The following is a 13,568-nucleotide window of genomic DNA, read 5'->3' as shown; positions in this document are numbered from 1 at the left end:
GCTTTACCTTTAAAACAATGCTATAGTGAACATGCTTATATGTGCATCTTTGTTTTGTACAAATAACCCAGAATCTTTGTTCTTGAAAATTCATTATCCAAGTGTCCTTTAATAATGAAAATACACACGAATAATTATCATTAACTTTTCACTTAAGGAATTACTTCTCAAACCACTCCTCTCCCTGCAACACAAACACACACAGACATTCTTAACACTGTTCTCATTTCTTTCCAGAGAGTTGGGTATTGTAGCTGACAAATCAGTACAATTGAGTTACAAGTATTGACAAAGATACACTATTTAATGAAATTGGTCTAAGTAGTTAAAACTCCTCAAAACCTAGCAAAGACATTGACAAACAAGGCTAGATAATACTTGAAGGAGAAAAATTCCATAAGGATGATGATAACAGTAGGAGCTTTAAAAGACTGTGGTTTCAATTTTAGTGGATTAGTAAACATCTTTGGGCATAATTAATGATATCCTCAATTTTTTGCAGAGATGAGTTTTTTTCCTCTATGATTGTGCTGTGAAAGTCAAAAGCAAATGAAGGATGGACATCTTTGTCTTCCTCTGTTAGAAGGAGTACTCCATGGGAATAGGACCCTTGTCTTCTTGCTCAGTACTGTATCTTGAGAGCCTGGAACCCTATAGGCCCCCAATAAATGTTCACTGACTCAATTAGTGGTGTTTAATTTTGCCACCAAATTACCCCCCCTAAAAAGTAACATCATCTTTCCTTCTTTGTTCTTTATACTCATTTCCACAATTTTCTGTGTAAGTTTTTAAGACAAAGCTCCCATTATTTTTTTCCTCTTTATGAAATTCTGGTCCTTATTTAAAGTGGATTAACTGTAAGTAGATTTTTTCCATTTTTAGCTATCTTTGGATAATGGGAACCTCCTCTATATCTGTATGTAATACTCTTTGAAGTATAATATAGCTGAGTCCAGTAGGAGGTGCTATCAAATGTTGATCAGCATGGTAAAAAAGTCAGGTACTTCAACTAGAATTTTGGGTGAATGTTTTGTTTCTTTTCAAACCTTATTATGTACTTTTTTAAACCTTTGGTTTTGATTTAAAAGTGTTAGATTTCTATGTAATAGATCCTCTTAAGATCTGCTTACTGAATAAGTTTCCATTTTGTGAGATGTTCAGGAGAAGTGGAGTTCGTTTTGGAAAAAGAACTTAGTTTTTTTTTTGATGCATTTAATATCATTCAACATAAAATGTACCTTAAATTTTGTCTTTAATTTCTTTCTTCGTATGCAGTGCTTGTCCCTGTCTTTTAAGTATGAATAAAAAAGTTATCCTTATAGTTTTCCTTGAAGACTTAAAAATTCATCCAAACCTGTTTATTTTTTATTTTACACTTTTTTCTTGTAAGAATAATATTCTTCAAATAAATAAAGATATAGGTAAACATTCATTGTTGAAGAACTTCCTGCTTGAAAGCAAATAAGTTTTAAACCGTAAGACTTTAGGGGAGTATATGTGTTTCTATAAGATTAAGAAGAGCTGGCAGTCACTTTTGAGATAATTTTTTAGTATATCAAGTATAATACTAAGAAAATAAGAGAAATTTACGATGAGTAGTTTACAAACCTAAAATAAAACTGAAGCTCTTTAAGAAAGAAGTTGTTCAGCAGATATGCTGTACTGAACTGAATCTAAGAACTTTCCAGATTCTTTGAAGGACAGAGGGATGAAAAGTTCTGCCAGTGTTTATAAACCTAGAATAAATGTAGAATACAACCATGTGTCAGTATGATCATACTGGGTTGTTTCTTCCAGGCACACTTTTATACGTGGAAATACTTTTTGCATAACAGCCCTTTTGAGGTTAACTTTAACAAATAATTGAGGCTCATGCTCTTCTTTTTCAGCCCTGATGCTCTGATGATGTCAGGGGCAGAGCAGAACCCTCAGGAGGGAGGCAGGGTTGACACAGTGTTCCAGCAGGAGGCTAGGTTGGAACACTGCATCAGGTAAGAGTAAAACTACACCCCTGCCTCCGGAAGGATACAGTCTTAAAGATTAATGTTTGTGGGTGGGCAAGAAGCTCTTTGTTGGAGTATCTGTAGGGAGCAAAGTTGAAGGAGGTACAATTTATTTCCAGACCTAATGCTTCTCCACAGACTCTGTTCGTTTCTAGAACATAGGAAAGAAGCAATGTATAATTTTACTAATTTATCTCAGAAATAATTTTTGGATTCTCTAGGGCAGTAATTTTTCAGTCTTCTTAATCTTAAGGACCCTTTGCATTCTTAAAAATTGTGGACCCCAAGAGCCTTTGTTTATGTGGGTTAGAGCTATCAATAATTACCCCATTAGAAATTAAAACTGATTAAGTTTTAAATATTTACTACTTTATTTAAAAATAGCAATAATCCCTACATAGTAACATAAATATTTTTAGGAAAATAACTATTCTCCAAAAAAAAATAAAATTTGTACAAAAGGTGGCATTGTTTTACATTTTTGCAAATCTCTTTTTTTATATTATATCGGGCTTAATAGAAGACAACTAGATTGTCATATTTGCTCTTGCATTCAGTGTGTTGGATATGTTACTTTGTTTGAGGTATATTAGGGATCTGAAAACTAAGCCCTTGGGGCCAAATCCAGTGTGCTGCCTGTTTACGATTAGCCTACAAGCTAAGAATGTGTCTTTCATTTTAATCATTGAAAAAAAAAATCAAAATAATAATATAATATTACACATTAAAATTATATGAAATTCAAATTTCAGTGCCCAGAAATAAAATTTTATTGAGACATAACCGTGCTCATTCATTTATAAATTGTCTACGGCTGCCTTTGCTATATAATGGTAGGGTTGAATAGCTGCAACAGAGACTGTATAGCCACAAAGCCTAAAATATTTGCTATCTAGCCCTTTGTGTATTTACTATCTAGCCCTTTGTGTAAAATACATGAAGAAAATCTATCCTCACACAATAAAAGGAAAGACTATTTTATAGCTTTTTCAGATATTGTGGATATTCTTTGGTATTATATTAAGACACAAATGGTAATTTCTTAAAGGTTGGTTGCAATGTGCAAGCTGAAACCATATTAATGAATTTTTTGTACTGTTACATTAACATCTATTGGTCTGTCTTGTACTTTGAATGAACGCTTTATCCATCTATGATTTTGTAATACCACACATTGGATATTGGCAACATATCAGTTCATTGAGTTATACCCATCTTTCAGATGTTGGGATATTTCATTATAAAATATCAGCATACTAATATTACAACTGTCTTATCAGAGAAGTCTTCAGGTACTGAGAAGTTCTTAAGATTATGGACATGTATATTCATTTTCCAAAATTCTCATTTTTGCTTGAAAGTTTGAACTTTGTCATTAGAAACTAATACTGAAAACAGTTGCTTTCCTTGAAGTGACATGACAGGCTCACTTCATTTATGAGGAAGATGCCTGCTTAATACCCAAGTATGAATAATTATAGTTTATGAGCTGTTCTTTATAGAAAAATGGTGTTCCATGAAGAAAAGTAATCTGTTCAGCTTACAACTGAATCACACAAGTACAGTACTTTTCTTTGACAACAATTGTACTTTGATATGCAGCAGAGGTGCTTTGTCTGTATTCCCCATTTTGTCACACAGAGTATTAAAAAGATGTGTTTTTAGGGCTGAGTTTAATAAAATTAATTTTTACTACATCATGAATATTCGTCAGTGAGGTCAGCATGCATATTTGTTTATATTTATACTGATATGTGTGTGGGTGAAGAACACAGTAGCTATTAGTATATTTTGTTGCCATTGGCTTGATTCATGCTGATAAGCTAGCAATTTTACCCACCATTGCCTTTGCACCATCAATGCAAATGTCAGCACAGGGGAAAAGCATTATTAATGTTATTACAAGAATGATTTTGTCTTTTCAGACCCCCTAAAAGAGGCTTGGGGACTCATAAGAAAGAGTCCATGATCCACACTTTGAGAACTGCTACCCTAAGAAAACAACTGTGTTAGAATAATTACAAAGTATAATTGGGTGAACAGCATTTCAGTTCTCAGTCTCAAGAGGTTTAACCCACTGTAGCTTTGTACCAGTAAACCAGAGACATTCCCAGAATCTATCCCAAATCATAACTGTCCTGAGTTGGTGGTATGGTAAAGTCTGTCTCTAAATTTGTCAGTAAAAGAACTGCAATCTTGAAAGCCAAACTAGGCCCCAGATTGCCCTAAAATGGTGTTTAAAAATAGAGTATAGCTTTAAATAAGTTCTTTTGAAAATTATCCTGTAGTGAATACTATTTTAATTCTATTTTTATTTTCTTCAATACTCATCTGCTTTGGGGGATCTCTCAAAGATACTTCTTCATTCATTTTCCTCCTGGCAGACTTTCAGTAAACTGTCCGATATGTAGCCACTCTGCTCCTTTCCTTAACTTTCTTTCCCTTTGTTATCATTCCATATTAAACTTATTTCCATATTAAACTATGGAAAAAGGGTCCATAGTTTTTGTTCCCACTGAAAGCCCCAAACTATCCAGTGAGGAATTTGCTGCTACCGTTTGTTATAATCTTTTCACCAGTTCTTCTCTGAGAACTTGAGTTAAGAGGTCTTCGTAGAACAATATATGAAGCCTTCCTACCTCTGTACTACTGTGATACTTTTATTGAGAAGGTATAAGACTAAGAAATAGTTCCTGATCTTAGGAAACAAAAATTAGTCAAAATATAATGCTAGACTGCAAACTATAATTTGCAGTGTGGTATAATTATAAAGGTATAATATCAGGGTAAGTAAAATGGAAATATTTTGAAGGGGTCATATAAGAGATTAGGCAACAGGAAAACTTTGAGAACTTTTCCAACAATGTGGTTCTAGGAAAATAACAGTAAAGGAGAATGAATTTAAAGAAGAATAAACAAAGCAACTTAATAAATAAACTTGAGTGGTACTATGTATTAGGTCGTGTGTTAGGCACTAAAACTTGAAGCATTTACTAATGAATAGATTGGAAGCTTGCATTGCTAGGTTATATTATTAATGTCTATTAATATTATATGGCTGTCTATTTAGAAATCTGAAGTATAGTGCTAACATTTAATGTCTAATGTCTTTCTTTGTGATGGAGAAACTCGGGTGCTGTTTTATTCAACTTGCCCATGGTCAAGCAGAGAGAAGTGACATTGGAATCATATATTTTAAAAGAGGGATTAGTTATTCCCTCTTGACTGGGATTATATTCAAAGCCATGTGAAACTTGGAAGAATTAGAATGAGAATTTAGTTTCCCTTGAAATTCCTTATATTTTTAAATGTAGTTTAGAGATATTTTAAATTAAGGCTTAACTAAACTATAATAAAAGTAGAATATGGCACCTCAAAATACTTTAAAAATCATTTTGAAATACTATCGTGGATTTGTAGCTTTCTCAGTTAGGTCTCTAAGTGCTGGTGAGCCTAATGATAGAAGTTTCAGTTTCATATGGGCTCATTGACTTTGCTTTTTGCCATGGCTGGGGACTCTTCTTTAGCTGTCTGCCTTGCAAACATGTGCTGCTTTTTGGTAGCATGGGAGATTTGCAGAGAAAGTGTGAAAGAATTAGTATAAATCAGCAGTTTCCAAAGTATATTCCAAGGGAATATTGAGAGGTTTTATTTAATGAAAAGGATGTGTGTCTGGGAAAAACTGGTTTAAATAAAGTGTATTTACTCTGGGACATCACAAGTCTTGATATACAGTTGTGCATAGGGATGCTCCAACAGGGAATTACTGTATCCCCCAAATTATTTGAGCAGAAAACATAATTTTTCCAAGTTACCTTACTGATTAGTATTACATGAAATACACTTTGGGAAACTGATACAAATCTATTCTTATTATCAGAAAATGATTCAAAGCATGTGACCTATTGCATTATTATTATGCATAACTCTCTTCTATTTATTCCTAACTAGATTTTATTTTCACAAAAATGGTTGCAAGTAGACCATAAGTAGCAGAAATAAGTTATGTCTGATTGTTAAAATGTTTATTCTGGGAATGTGAGGAAAAGAAATTTAGATTATAAGTTAGTACTTGCGAAAATCATCTGTTAGCTTTTTTATAAGTAAATATTCCTAAGCTAAAATGTATTGTTTCTAGAAAATTTCTCTATTTTTAAATTGCAGATGTTGGGGATCAGCCAGGTGAGGTAGGTTATTCAGGCTCTCCTGCCGAAGCTCCTCCAAGCAAGTCACCATCTATGCCGTCACTGAACCAGACTTGGCCTGAGCTGAATCAGAGCAGTGAGGTTAGCAAAGCTTCTTTTTTCTTTCATTAAAAGTTAACTTTTTTAAGGTAAGAATTTCCAAACAAGGTAATTGCAGTTTATAGCTCCTTCAGCATGCATGCATAGCTGAGAACATACCAAATATGATTATGACAAATAAATTTAATCATGTAACTTTTTGAGGTTTTCAAAGTGTATATACTGCCATTTGGTGTCCACCACTCATCCCTACTAAATAAAACCCTGTGAGGTCGGAAGGGCCGGTGCAGGAAGTTACTAGTGAAAGGGGAAATGACTTGGTAAAGATCTCATATCCAGTCAGGGAGAAGAGCTAAGATTTGAACACAAGTCCTTTGATACCCAGTCAACTGCCATATCCACTGTGTCACACTGCCTTTTCAGTCCTGTAAGCAAGGTATGTGATAATATGTTTGGAATCTTAGCATTGGAAGTGATATGAGAAGCCACTAATTCAGCTCTCCAATATGAGAAAAATATTTTCTGCCACCCAAATTATTTATAATTAGTTTTATTGAATACAAAATGGAATGATTTACCACATTAAATACATTAAAGATTTGTTACATGTGACCAAGCACAGTATGCAAAATGGAATTTGGGACAAATGCACTGTTCCCTCATTACTTTGGAACTTTGGAACAATAAAATGGTCACTCTGATTAGAATAAGGGAAGATAGCCTGAGGCCCCGACTCCCCTAAAACACCCCTTGAGGCCCCTGTGTAAACTTTAGCACTCTGGGTAACTTCGTTTGGAAACCACTGCTCTAGCCTGTTAGAACAGTTTTCTTTGTGACATGTTACATTTTTTTCCCTTACAGTTTTTTGTATCACTTTTAGGTAGTGCTACAAAAATAAAAGTTTGTTGACTTTCAGGAAAAAGTTCTAAGTTTCTGTGCTTTCCATGTCTTTTCAAGCCAGAAAAGTAATGGTTTAGAGCATGCCAGTTAATTTTGAACAGTTGGAAAACAGAGAAGTAACTTGAGTTTTACACTACTGGCTGCTTTATGACATAATCACAGCCATGATACCTGAGTCTGAGGCGTTAAAACATACCATCCAATCCTACCATTTGATGTAAAACCATTAATATAAGCATTTTTCTAGACAGGGATTAAACCTTGAAAGAATTTGCTAGCAGAGGGGAAAAGCAGGTTCAATCAAGTTTTATTTTGTAGTATTTGTTAATAAGGTCATGAATGTTATAATTATTTTTTTGCTGTATGTGAAAAATGAAAATGCTAGCAAAACATTTATTTTTGAGACATTCTAATGATACTTATAAAAATATCTACTTAAGATACAGACTTTAGATTATATTTTAGTTGTCTACCACAAAACACTAATATTCTCTCAACATATATTTATTCAGCACCTGTGAATATAGATGAAACACCATAGGGAATAACACTAATAATAATGTCTAACATTTACTGAGCACTTTTGACATGCCAGTTCCATTCAACCTCTTAAATCCTCGGAACAATTACACGAGGTAGATATTATTAATCTCACGTTACAGATGGTGAGCCTAAAGCACAGAGAGGTTGGGTAACTTGTCCAAGGTATACAGCATAACTAGGATTCCAGTAGTCTGGTTCCAGAGCCAGTGCTCTTAACCATTATACGGAAATCATGAAGATAAGAGTGTCTCTCTGCCCTCCAGGTAGCTTACGTACAGTCTTGTGAAACCAAGTTAAACTTCATGCCACCCAAATGGGGTATATAGGTAAATACCTTTTTTGGGGCAAAAATCTTATGCACTAAATTTTTCTCCACAGTTAGATAATTAAGATTTTAAAAATTCCTTCTGTATCCATTCAACAATAATTATTGAAGAAGAAACTATGTTACCAAATACTGATAACTTCCCTGAAGTGATGCCCCATGACAAAAGTGAATTATTGCAGGCTTTTTTATTCATGAAACACTTTGAATGCATCAGTATTTCTCAGTATATTGTAATTTTCATATTAAAACTTATCTGTAGAAAAAGTTGTTGAATGATTGATTGCTTTAGCCATTTGTGTAGATAATTGGTAACAATGTGCTTATTTGCTAATATTTAATTTCTATATATCTTCTCAAATTGAATACCACTATTTTAAATAGTAAGTTGAACTTTGAAGCATAAAAATGTATCCTTTTCCAAACTGAATTATAAAAAGGTGGTTTTGGTTAATGGGGTAGTTGTGTCTATGTGTGAACATGTGTGTGTATATATTGTATGTGTGTAGATGTTTTTCCTTCTTCAGAGGATAACTAATGATTCTTAATCCAAGTTAAATGATAATTTTAATGCAATTTTGATATAAAAATTGTATACTATTTTATTACTAAGATCTCCAAAACAAATGGAATTTACTATAATTAATATTGACTTACCACTCCACCTATTTTAAGAGGTATGATATTTCTTTGTGTACCTCTTTTAGAAAAATAGTATTTCATTATCAAAATACATCTTCTATATATAATACATGCTCAGATGCTTGATTTGCTCTCATTGTGGCCGCATTCTGATTTTTCTAGCATGGGGTCGGGGGGGTGCCTGATTGGCAGTTTTGTCTTGTGGTCTGGCATGGCCCTGTTTGTAGTGCTGATTGCAAGAGTTGACTTGCTACAGATTGACATAAGCTCAAACATATATTAATTCCAGAATTCTTTGCATTTTATCTCAATTATATTTTATTAAATATCTATACATATGTATAAAATATGTGCACGTACATAATAGAATCATCTTTCAGGGGTCGCACTGGCAAGTTGCACTAACTTGCTTTGTTTTGGCCAAAAACTTTGGTTCATTAGCATCACCAACTCAATACCTTAAGACTTAAATGTTCAATGAAGAAATTTGAAGTTACTCTTTTTTTCTTTAGTCAAGATAAACAAACCCCTTTACATTTTTACTTGGTGGTCATTTACATTACTTAGACTCTGTTCCTATATTGTGTTTTGTTTTGATTCTGTAAGGGTTTGAATCTCTTACATAGAGACTGCAACAAGTTATTATGTATTTGATTGTGAAGCTGCTCACCTTACATTATCAGACGACCCAGAATAGCTAAGTATAAAATGTTGAAGGAAAAATAGAAATTACAGAATTTTGTTAGACCTATGAAACACAACTTGCAGTGCAACCTCTGAATTACTTTGCTAAATCTTCTCCAGTGATCTTTTACTCCATCTTTCTCATCATGCTGACTTGTCTCTCCTCTGTCTGTTCAGCAGTGGGAGACATTTAGTGAACGCTCTTCAAGCTCACAAACTCTGACCCAATTTGATTCTAACATTGCACCAGCTGATCCTGTAAGTCAATCACTTAGCTTGCTTGTTTGAAATTAATTTTATTAACCCAAATTTCCATTCATTATGGTTTTTAGCAGATATGCATGATTCAGTGGAGTGCTTAGAGGGAAGTGGTGGCAGGCTTTTCAATTTTTGTGTGCTTAATGGTGGAAAGAACATTTTTTGCTATTCCTTGTATTTTCTAGTTATTTTCGTGAAAGAAAACTATGTTTTTAAAATCTGGTACATGTGTCTAAAGGAACATTTTTTTGTCACAATTGATTTGGTTAACCTTGTCATTTGCTAATTAAGTATATGTTTTTTATGATTAAACATGCTGTTTATTTTGGTGTAATGACACTTATGTAAATACTATTTTATCTGTATGCTTTATGCATCATGTAATGTGTTCTATGTATGTAAATATTTATGCAATGTCATCTTTTATTTTGATACTCCAAATGATATGGCTTTTAATTAATTTGTTGAGTTCTGTTAGGGAGAATCAAGTTCAGCAAAACCAATACAGAGCTGTTGTTGGTCTTGACTCCCTTGTGCAAAGGAGCCTCTGTCTTGTCTTCCTGTGGTTTACTGTGTTGCTTTGAAAATGCTACAAAGTTCACATGCTGATTTTAAAAATAAATTCTATGCCCTACCTGTCCCTCAAGTTATTTGAAAACTTCAAAATCTTAGCTGTTAATCATTCTTCTTACTGTTCATTTCTCTGCTTTTTCATTTTCTTTTTCTTCTAAAGAGAAAGACTAATAACCACTTTCCAAAAATAAAATAGGAAATAAGTAGGAAGGGAAGAATAGTGTAAAGGTCAATCAGTTGCTTAAAAATGAACTGAGTAGAAAGATAAAGTGACACAAGGCATTCTTTTTAGATGTTTCTGGTCAAGGACAGCCAGCATTTATTAATTAAAAATAAAAATGGTCTTGTAATTTAATGATGATTTTGGAGAAATAGCATTTAAAGATAAAATATATGTTCAGCAGTTTAAATTAATGGATATGGTGTGTTTTTTAATTTTTAAAAATTTGTATCTATTTGAAATATAGAGGATGCTGTTTTATTTATTGAATTCAAACAGATAATGTATGGGTGTTATTTAAATGCTTTTTTATAATCTATTAAGCCTATCAAGAGCCAATTAATATGTAGATCATCCTTGCCTTTTGCGTCTCTTTTCCTGTTACTTTTAAGGCATTTATCTTTGATTTTAATCTCTGGAAAATGTTGGAGAAATAAAAGGCAAATACTTGGAAGTTCTGCTTATCAGCAGCTATAATTAAGATCTCTTGGGAAGAAACATTCTGTGAACTAAAAGTTTTACTTTTGATTTCCTTTTTGAAGCTTAAAGTTTTGCTGTTAAGCTTAAGTTAGTTACCTTTAAGTTTTAATTCTCTATATTATTGCTATGTCCTTATTAGACAGTCAAATTAATTTTATTTAAAACACTTATGAAAGCACTTTATGGGAAGAAAGGCTTGATGTAGCAATGAAGAAACTATTCTTAAAATATAAAGATAATGGAAACATTCACTCAATATGATTTTTTTGTCAGGCCAGTCAAGAACATTATATATAAAAATCTAGAACTCAGAAACAAAGTAAATGGACTCATGGCCAGCAGGAAATGAGAGAAATATATGGCTGAATAGCAGTGATGTTCTTCGAACCTCTTGGAAATAATATCCAAATTTATGAATGCCAGTTCCAGTGTTTAAAATTATATGGCCTAGGTCAGGTGTGGTGGTACACTCTGGGAGTCCCAGCTGCTCAGGAGGCTGAGGTGAGAGGATTTGCTTGAGCCCAGGAGTGTAAGGCTGCAGGAAGCTCTGATTGTGCCACTTCACTCTAGCCTGCGTGACAGAGGGAGACCCTGTCTCTAAAATAAATAAATAAAATAAAATGGCTCAGTACTTTCCTTTGTTATCTCTAGTGTGGCAGGAGGCTCTAGGAAAATAATGGTTAATTGACATTTTAAACATAAATTTAGATCTCTGAATTTGATTAAATTGACATTCTTAAATATTTATAATCTAATACCTAGAAATACCTTTTTTCTTTTGTGGTGGCAAATTTAAATCTGAGCGTTACTGCCACAGTCTATAGCCACAGTCTCAGATGATTCTTTGTAAATAAGGATTATATAAGTAAGTAAATAAGGTCCATTCAGATTAGGAGAAAAAAACACTACAGCTCTGATACAAATTTAACATACCTGTTGGAAATATTTAATGGAATATTTAAAGGAAGCTAAATATTGATAAGTAGCCATTTGCTCAATAAAGTAAAAGTCTATGAAAAGTTCCAAACTGGTTTTGTAGCACTTACCATTACACAGTGCAGTGACATCACTTGCAAACTGAGATGATTAGTTATCAGGCTTCCAGAGTTCTGGTGAAGTTGAGATTCTGATGAACTCATTTCTGTCTTGAACTGCTTATGAGTTAGTAGTTTCTGGTAGAATCTACCTCTGGTAGTTTTACGTGAATCAGAATACCAGGGAAATTTTAGACTTGATGAGAAGTGTAATATACTAGTCTTTGCCATGATTTATGCCTGGTCTTGAGGGCTGTAGAACTTGTAAGCGATTCAGCGTATGAAAAGAGAGTTAGTTTGATCACAGATTATGGCTAGCCAATGCATCTGATTTGTTGGTGCCCCCTTTTAGGTACCTGTGATATTCTCTAGGAGTACAGAGATGTTAAAACCAAGATTCCAGCCTTAAGTGCACCGCAGGTTTAATTATTTTAAAAGTTGATGATTATAACAAAGCCAATTGTGATAATTTTCCTAGTTGTGGGTAGAGTAAGAGTTGGCTCACTAAGCCCAGTATATTTGGGAAAGTTTTCACGAAAGAGGTTATATTTGTATGCTGAGTCTTGAATGAAAGTAAGAATTAGCTGAAGTGGACAGGGGCAGGGCATCTCAAGTAGGATATTATGAGCAGGATCCATTCAGTATAGTGGGGAATGATGAGGGCTAAAGAATGTAGTGGAAGCCAGATTGGGAAGATCTTTGTGTGCTAGACTAAGGAGCTGGACTTCATCTCATAGAGACCAGGAGCTAGCACAGAATACCATGACAGGAGATAGGGAAGGGATAGCTGGGAAGGTCACTCAGGCAACAGTATGAACAAGTGACTAGATCAGGAGAGATGGAGGAGATAAGTACTTCAACTAAATTGGTGACACAGGACTGAAAAGTAGGCAGAGCTGGATTCAGACAGGTAGGAATGATAGGATTTAAGGCATGAAGAAAATGTAGATAAATGAGCATGAGACAATATTTAATAAAGTGCTGAACTGTATAAAATCAGCTGCCCAAATATATGATACTGATATGCCGTGGGTGATTAGGAATGTGTTTCCTGAAGACTTTGGGTGATTTGAATAGGTAGAAGAAAGTGAACAGAGCCTACAGTGTTTTTTCTTTTTTCTTTTCATTTTTTTTTTTTTTTTTTTTTGTGGGGGAGGCGTGGGGAACACTGCTAGTTTGGAGCAAAGAAAGTGTTACTTTGACATTGTGTGCCAAAGGACTCAGAGGTTTATAGACATTAGTGGTTCTTCATTTGGATATTAAAATACTTAAAGTCAAACCTTTATCTTGCTGTACATCACAGTCACAAACACAGCTTCCGATGCATTAGTGTGACATTAGACCTGGTCATCTATGTCGGGCTCATCAAAGAATTGCCTTGTGTTTTAGCAGCAGGATCCATTGGACTAAAGCCATTGCAGTATCCAGTAATTGTGTGACTAAAGCGTATTATAGAAAATGGATTTGTTGGTACAGAAAACTTAAGTGAATTATTTGGAGAAGGAAGTCTTAGAACATTCCTGATTTTCTTGTAGTCTTTATTGTGACTTCTCTTTATTATACTGCAAATATGTAAAAATGCTAGTTAATATTTCCAACTGTTACAAGCTTTATAAATCTGAAATTCAGATTACTTTGAATTTATCGGTAGAATAGCTATAA

At 33.8% G+C, this 13,568-nt stretch overlaps 1 protein-coding gene across 4 annotated transcripts in view; it reads left to right on the top strand.

Moving 5' to 3' along the window:
• REPS1 (RALBP1 associated Eps domain containing 1) overlaps window positions 1-13,568 on the top strand; it is a 75,060-nt gene that overhangs the window by 48,029 nt on the left and 13,463 nt on the right. For 2 of the 4 annotated variants that reach the window (XM_045544460.1, XM_045544458.1), the window contains exons 9-10: window positions 6,168-6,289; window positions 9,519-9,599. In XM_045544460.1, the coding sequence (XP_045400416.1) occupies window positions 6,168-6,289; window positions 9,519-9,599 (203 nt within the window). The remainder of the gene's footprint in view (window positions 1-6,167; window positions 6,290-9,518; window positions 9,600-13,568) is intronic. The other 2 variants (XM_045544462.1, XM_045544461.1) reach the window with 1 other exon arrangement.

The sequence above is a fragment of the Lemur catta genome, chromosome 2 (genome assembly GCF_020740605.2).
Source record: "Lemur catta isolate mLemCat1 chromosome 2, mLemCat1.pri, whole genome shotgun sequence".
In the NCBI taxonomy this organism is placed as follows: domain Eukaryota; kingdom Metazoa; phylum Chordata; class Mammalia; order Primates; family Lemuridae; genus Lemur; species Lemur catta.
Note: the sequence above shows the minus strand (reverse complement) of the source record. Positions and strands in the feature narration are given on the sequence as shown.